At 54.4% G+C, this 7,543-nt stretch overlaps 1 protein-coding gene across 1 annotated transcript; it reads right to left on the bottom strand.

Annotated features, from left to right (window-relative positions):
* Positions 1–308: 308 nt before the first annotated feature.
* RHO (rhodopsin) lies at positions 309–7,081 on the bottom strand. Its single transcript, XM_006758300.2, has 5 exons — positions 6,616–7,081; positions 4,490–4,658; positions 2,986–3,151; positions 2,640–2,879; positions 309–1,814 (listed from the first exon to the last, which is right to left on the bottom strand). The coding sequence occupies exons 1-5, from the start codon at positions 6,974–6,976 to the stop codon at positions 1,704–1,706; spliced, it is 1,047 nt and encodes a 348-aa protein (XP_006758363.1). The 5' UTR covers positions 6,977–7,081; the 3' UTR covers positions 309–1,703.
* Positions 7,082–7,543: the final 462 nt, after the last annotated feature.

Below are 7,543 nucleotides of genomic sequence, written 5' to 3'. Positions count from 1 at the left end.
GACTGGCCACTGTAGTCTATTATCTCATCTAATCCCCTCAAGGTCTGTTTTAACATTCTCTTTTGCAGATAGAGACTCAGAGAGGTGACAAAACTTGCTTGCAGTTTCACAGGTCACCTGAGTCTCTGTGACTCCAAAGTTCGGACTTTTTCCATTTGTGTGCTTGCCTCCACTCTCCTCCCCCAGCCCCCACACCTCCAGGAGGCTCTGCTGATTGCCCAGTCCAGGCATCCAGGGTCAGGGACCAGGTGGATGCTGCCCAGTTTCAATCCATCCTGCAGAAAAAAACCACCACCATTAACACCAAGTACAGGAGCTGAGCTTTTAATGCCCCAATTTGCCTTAGTCCCCAGGCAGGCCTGAGGAGAGCTAGAGCTTCCAGCTCTGGTTATGTGAAGAAGGAGGGGTCAGTTACTGAGGCAGCTCAATTCTGATGCCCCAGCTTCACAGGAAGGACTCTCCAGAATGGAGAAGGGACTGGAGCTGCCAAAGATGGGCTCATCAGCGAGGGAGTTGGAATCTGGGACCTGTGAACGTCCCCAGGGAAGGTGGGCCCAAGTGAATTTCCCACTCTTTGTTTCTATGCTCTTCAAAACAAGGGTGACATTGGAGACTCAGCTCTTTATTACATGTGGGCAGGTGAGCATGGCTTCTAGGAGCTCCATCCTGGCCCAGATATGCCATGGCCCGAGTGCTGGGTAGAGAGCACATGGTTTCCAGAGCTGAGATAAGGGCTTGTCTCTTCACAGGCTGCACTGGGGAGGGGAGGCACTGGGCTGGGGCTCCAGGTCAGAGGTGAGACTCCGGACCTTGGTCCCAAACTCCAGTCGATGTTGTTTCGTCAGGTCTGATGACTGCATTCTACATTCACTCAACTGTCCCTACCTGCAGCCCAACCCCCAGATCTGGTCTGGCCTTGACGCCTGGCTAATTAAAAAAAACAACAACAAAAAAATCTGCTGAGGCTGGATACTGGGGGTCTGTCCAATCTCAAAATGGTCACTATGAAGAGGAGATGATAATAGCAATTAATTAATTACAATAATTGATGTTATTCATAACATTAGCTATAATCTGTACAGCTCCTTTACAAAGTGTTTTAACACACACAGGCACACACACACAGACACACACACAGACACACACACACACAGACACACACACCTCATTTGATCTTCACAGCAGCCATGAATGGCAGGACCAGGGACTCAGGATTCCCATTTCCCAGGGAAAGAAGGTGAGGCCCAGGGAGGAAAACAATTGCTCAAGGTCATCAGCCATGGGACTGCTGCTGCTGAGGTGGTTTTCAGAGGCTATACTCTCCCTGCCCGTCTAGCTCTTCATTCATTCCCCCATTCATTCCTTCCTCCATCCATCTAGTGTTTATTTAGCACCTACTGTGTGCCCCACTCTGCTAGATACTTATCCCTAAGCTGGGACACGTTTCCAGACAGCAGGAGTTCTTCTCTTCCTGAGCGATGAGTTGTGGGAAGGAGGGTGCAGATCCCACTGGCCCCTGGGAACTCAGGACTCCAGATCAAGCCGTCCTCATGAGGGGTGGAGAGCCTCGGTAATTTTTTTTTAACTCATGGAGCCTGTGAGACCTGGTCTGACAGGCACAGATCCTGGTGGGCAGCTGTTGCTGGGGGTGGGTGTTGGGGGACGGGAGACTCCTACAGTTGGCGGCGAGTCCTTGGCAGGGCTTACGCCGGTGCCACCTGGCTGGTCTCCGTCTTGGAGGCAGTGGTGGATGCTTCGTCATCACCCAGTGGGTTCTTGCCACAGCAGAGGGTGGTGAGCATGCAGTTCCGGAACTGGAAGGCAAGGGGCATGAGTCAGAGTCAGGGTCCACTCAAAGTGTGTGTAGCAAACTGGTGTGGTTGGCAAGATTTGCCTATAACCCCTTCCCGCTCTGCCCCTCACAGCCTTCACTCCCAGATCAGATCTGGCTCTCTGGAGGGAATTTACTAAACATGTGTGACCCCACCCAGAGATGCCCGGGACTAAACGCAAGGGATTTGTCACTAATGACATTCCGTGATGCCCTCTGTGTGCCAAGGGCAGTCTGTAAATTATCTCATTTAACCCAAGAGTTTGGGATTTTGTCCCTTCTATGGATGGAAAACCTGGGTCCAGAGAATGGAAGTGATGCATTGCCCAAGGTCACACTGCTAGAAAGTAGCAGAGCTGGGATTTGGATCCAATATGCCCGACTCCAGAGCACATTTTCCCATTGGATCATGGATTCTGCAGAGAAACCACTGGTCTATGTTAAGGACTGCTTTATCCTTTTATCTGTCAGAATAAGATTTTTCAGCTCTTTTTTTTCCTTGATGGAGACTCGTACCATCCCATTCTCAGGTTTGGGATTTTGATCACTTTACTGTTAAAGCGGGCCTTCAGAACCATCTTACTTGAGCCAGCCCCAGAATCACCCAGAGTATTTGTTAGAAATGCAGGTCTGGGCGGGGCCAGGAATCTGCATTCCTCCTAGATGCCTCTGAGGCCCTTAGGGAGACCAACCCTCAGTCCAATTTTGCAGATGGGAAGACTGAGACCCAGTCAAGGATGTGGCTTATGTTCTACAGGCAGTGCCTGCGGCTTGGGGACCTGGACCCCCCTGCCCCGCCACCTGGCACCTGCTTGTTCATCATGATATAGATGACCGGGTTGTAGATGGAGGATGACTTGGCGAAGAATGCCGGGATGGTCATGAAGACAGGGCCAAAGTTAGAGCCCTGGTGGGTAAAGATGTAGAATGCCACGCTGGCGTAGGGCAGCCAACAGATCAGGAACGCAACGACCATGATGATGACCATGCGCGTGACTTCCTTCTCGGCCTTCTGGGTGGTGGCTGACTCCTGCTGCTGGGCCGCCGCCTGCAGGAACACAGGGCCTGGTGTGCAGACTGCAGCAACTCGGGGCCAGGGGCCGGGCTCCACCCATTCAGTGCGTGTGTCCCCAGCACCCAGCACAGGACCATACCTCCTTCACTGTGAAGACCAGCTGTCCGTAGCAGAAGAAGATGACAATCATGGGGATGGTGAAGTGGACCACGAACATGTAGATGACGAAGGACTCGTTGTTGACCTCTGGTTTGAGCGTGTAGTAGTCAATCCCACACGAGCACTGCATGCCCTCTGGGATGTACCTGGTGGCCGGTGGAGAACGGGACAGGAGGGGGCATAATGGAGACCCACATATGAGGAACTTGGGAACAGGCACCAGCTGGCCGGAGTGACCTGCCGTGTGGCTGGCCTTGCTCTGGGCCTCACTTTCCCTCTGTAAAATGGAGATAATAAAATGTCTGCTTGGCTGTGAGACTATGAGAATCAAATCAATTGAGAGAAGGGATTCAAATGCGCCGTGTGAAAACAGTGTTTCACTGTTTGTGTGGTGGCTGTGTTACTGGGACATGACCCAGTCCTGCCGGTCTCTCCCCTGGCTTGTGCATACCACTGGCCTATGCAGGGTTTCTCCCCGGACCTGCCGCCCCATGGCAGTGGAGCCAGGCCTCAGGCTATGCGAGGCAGAGGTTGGTGGGGAGAAGGGAAATACTCCTCACCTCTGTATTTGAGATAGTACAACCCGGGGTCTTACTGAATAACAGGATGAGAGTATTTGCTAGCCCAAAGATGGGCATACAGGGTAACTAAGAGATATTTGCACAAAAGAGGAGAGGGGGCATGACAGGCCTCTGGGGCATGTGGTTAGAATTTTTTCCAATAATTCTAGAGGACGGTGATAATGCACCGACCTCAGAAAACATGGTGTGTCTGTTGGCTGTGCTTACGAGTCTGTAACTGGACCAGACAGAGAAAGAGGCTGGAGGCCGGGGGCTGGGGGCGGGGAGGGGGATATGGGCTGGAATTCAGCAATGGGCAGAAAATGACCTCAGATTAGGGGTCATGATTGGACTGGGAGCCCTGCGGGGAGTTCTAATAGAGACTGAGGAGGAAAGGGAAGAGAGGGAATTTCCTAGAAGCAGGGAACGCGAAGCCTCTGGACACTCACAGTCACTAGCCAAATTTCCCAAACTGCCTCCCCTTTCCCACATCTCTCATTCCAGCCCCATTTGGAGACAATGACCTGCAGACTGCTCAGGACCTGGGACCCAGGGGCCACAGTGTCACCACCTGCACTAGGAAGGCTCAGTCTCCCCAGGTGCTGAGGCCCAAGGTCAAAGGAAGTGGCCCACAGGGCACTGGACCAAAGAGGATTGGAATCTGGCCCTGGCTTAGTGGAGGATTAGGGGCACAGCCAAGGTGAAGGGTTGGACTTTTGGGATTCTCCTTGAGATGGGGACTCAGGAGATGGGACCAGCTCCATAGCAACATTAGGGTCTGATCCTTTCTTCCCCTGCCCTAAACCCCAACCCCAGAAAAGTTACCAGCTCAGTGCCTGGAACCAGACAGCCCCAGGGTTGAGTGTGTCTGGGGGACCATAAGAAGACCCCTGGAGACCCATCCCTTCTGCCCAGTGCCATTACCTGGACCAGCCGGCTAGTGGGGGTGCAGCGCAGGCCAGTGCCATGACCCACGTGAAGGCGAGGCCCATGATGGCGTGGTTCTCCCCAAAGCGGAAGTTGCTCATGGGCTTGCAGACCACCACGTACCGCTCGATGGCCAGGACCACCAGGGACCACAGGGCGATTTCACCTGCAAGGCAGTCAGCTGTCGGTCAGCATGCTTCTTGCTGGGCTCCGTTGTCTATCTAAGGAGGTAGCTAGGAAGGCAACCTGGGGTAGGCCTGGCGTGAGGCCTCAGGGTGGAGTGGGGTTAGACATCGAGAATTGGGAAAGGGGTGCAGGCAGAGGGGCTGGTATGCCAGGGGAGTGGAGTAACTCTCAGTTTAGTTCAGTTAGAGCTCTGGGTTCATGAGGGACACCGAGGTCAGATTAGGGATGGGGTGGACTGGAAGCCCTGCAGGGAGTTTTTACAGGAGAATGTGTCCTTCCTGGGGCAACAGGCTGAGTCCCTGTTGAGAGATGTCGCAGAGGCAGGGGAACCAGAGTTGGAAGTCCTCCCTCCCACTGAGCTGGTAACTTTTCTGGGGTTGGGGTTTAGGGCAGGGGAAGAAAGGATCAGACCCTAATGTTGCTATGGAGCTGGTCCCACCTCCTGAGTCCCCATCTCAAGGAGAATCCCAAAAGTCCAACCCTTCACCTTGGCTGTGCCCCTAATCCTCCACTAAGCCAGGGCCAGATTCCAATCCTCTTTGGTCCAGTGCCCTGTGGGCCACTTCCTTTGACCTTGAGCCTCAGCACCTGGGGAGACTGAGCCTTCCTAGTGCAGGTGGTGACACTGTGGCCCCTGGGTCCCAGGTCCTTGTAACTTTAGATGATGCCAATGATTGCAGAGGACAGGAGGCCTCCCTCCCTCTAGGAAACAAAAGAACCTGGGCATGTGCGACCCTCCCTCAGGAGCCAGGAAGATGAATAACGTTTGGCTCAGAGGACCAAGGAGGAATAATGATGAGTTCAGACATCGTGCTGCACATCACCACAGAAATTCAGGGAAGAGGGTCATAGAATTTATCAACCAAACTGGGCCATTTCTGAGAGTGAAAGGGAACACGAGTAACTATTCCAGGACCATGGTTGTAAATTGGGACTGACCCCGCAGAGAAGTGTCTGCCTGTCTTGCCCCTGCCTTCTGGCCTGAGATGGAATGATCTGTGGTCACTGAAGCTGACACCCAGTGATAGCCAGAGATTCCGGGGAATAGGGCTGAGGCAGCGCCTGGACACAATAGGGTGAGAGAAGGCAGGCAGCAGAGCAGTCCTCATGGTTGGTGCCCCTGTCCCGGGGGCAGGGGCAGGGCCAGGGAAGTTCCTGGATCTGAGCCAGGAGACCTAGGGTCTGGTCACTGCCCTGCACATCCTTAAATGAGTCTTCCCCTCTCCATGCCTCAGTTTTCTCATCAGCTAAGTGGGATCTATTGTCTCTGCAGCATTCCTGTGGATTTTCCAATCAAAGAAACATTTAAAAGCATCTTCCAAAGCTACAGACCACACAGGTCCCATGCCTCCCTATGGGCAGGTTTGTCTGAAGCAGATGAGCTCCTCAACACAAAACGCATTCGTGCGTGGCAGAGGCAAGAGGTGGGTTGGGGAGGGACTTAGCCCATGGCCCAGCGCAGGTAAAGCCCAATGGCTGGAGGACTGAGAATCTGCGCCCCACCCTGAGCGGGGAGCCCTGAGCACAGGGCCTATCTTGTCCATCTCTCTCCCCAGTGCCTGGCATGGGTCTGACTCAGGGCATCTGTTCTGAGGGGAACTGAACGTGCTTGCAGGGCCCACAGAAGTGAGCTTGAAACAGCTTTGCCCCTGCTGCAAAGTGACTGCTGCCGAGACGTGACCCCTGCAAGGCCCTGGACTTCTCAGACTGTTTCCTTGCTGTAAAGCAAGACAACGGCACCACTCCAAGTGAGATTAAACAGTGCCAAGCTCATCGTCACCAAAGTGTTTGTTGATTAAGAGAAAACTTTAGATGATGCCAATGATTGCAGAGGACAGGAGGCCTTGTAACCCTCATTCCTAAGCCTGGAACTGTCCCCAGACACCTCCATGCCCCTGGCTCCTGTACCCCCTGCCCATCCACACCACAACTCATACCGCCCAGCGTGGCAAAGAAGCCCTCCAGATTGCATCCCGTGGCCCCGAAGACGAAGTATCCATGCATAGAGGTGTAGAGGGTGGTGGTGAAGCCTCCAAAGACCATGAAGAGGTTGGCCACGGCCAGGTTGAGCAGGATGTAGTTGAGAGGCGTGCGCAGCTTCTTGTGCTGGACGGTGACGTATAGGGTGAGGAAGTTGATGGGGAATCCGAGCACGATCAGCAGAAACATGTAGGCAGCCAGCATGGAGAACTGCCAGGGCTCGGCCAGGTAGTACTGCGGGTACTCGAAGGGGCTGCGCACCACGCCCGTCTTGTTGGAGAAGGGCACGTAGAAGTTGGGGCCCTCCGTGCCGTTCATGGCTGAGGTCCCTGTGGCGGCCCCGTGGGCAGCTCCGACCCAAGAATGCTGCTGGGGCCTGAGCTTGGCCACACAGGGCTCCGGCTGGACAACTCCAGGTCCTGACCCCCCCAGACCCTTATAAAGTGACCTCCCCTCCCTAAGCTCTTGGCTGAATCAGCACCTGGGAGATTGAGGGCGTTATTAATCATATTAATCCCAGAGTAGTTGCTCAATAACTATTTGTGGAAAGGAAACCGGGGGCCTAATTGGCTTCCCAAGAGGGGCCAAGGTGACTCCAGGTGGAAGCCTGGGGTTGGCCGGGGAGGTGCTGGGGACCCTGGGGAAGGACAGGATGTCTGCCCCCACTCTTCCGTCCCCCAGGAATCTCTGCCCATCTCAGCCTGATGGCCTTGGCCTGACATTGGGACCTCAGGCTCCCAGCCCATTCCTCTCTGGCTTGGTGTGAGCTGACTTTGTCTCCCGCCGACTGGACCGTGAGCTCCCAGTGGGCAGGGGCTCTGGTTATTCCCCCAGTCTCTCCTGCCCTCACTCAGCCCCTGTCCTCCTTCCCCACCCACTCACCTC

This window comes from Myotis davidii, unplaced genomic scaffold (genome assembly GCF_000327345.1).
Source record: "Myotis davidii unplaced genomic scaffold, ASM32734v1 scaffold73, whole genome shotgun sequence".
Taxonomy (NCBI): domain Eukaryota; kingdom Metazoa; phylum Chordata; class Mammalia; order Chiroptera; family Vespertilionidae; genus Myotis; species Myotis davidii.
This window is presented reverse-complemented; position numbering and strand designations above follow the sequence as displayed.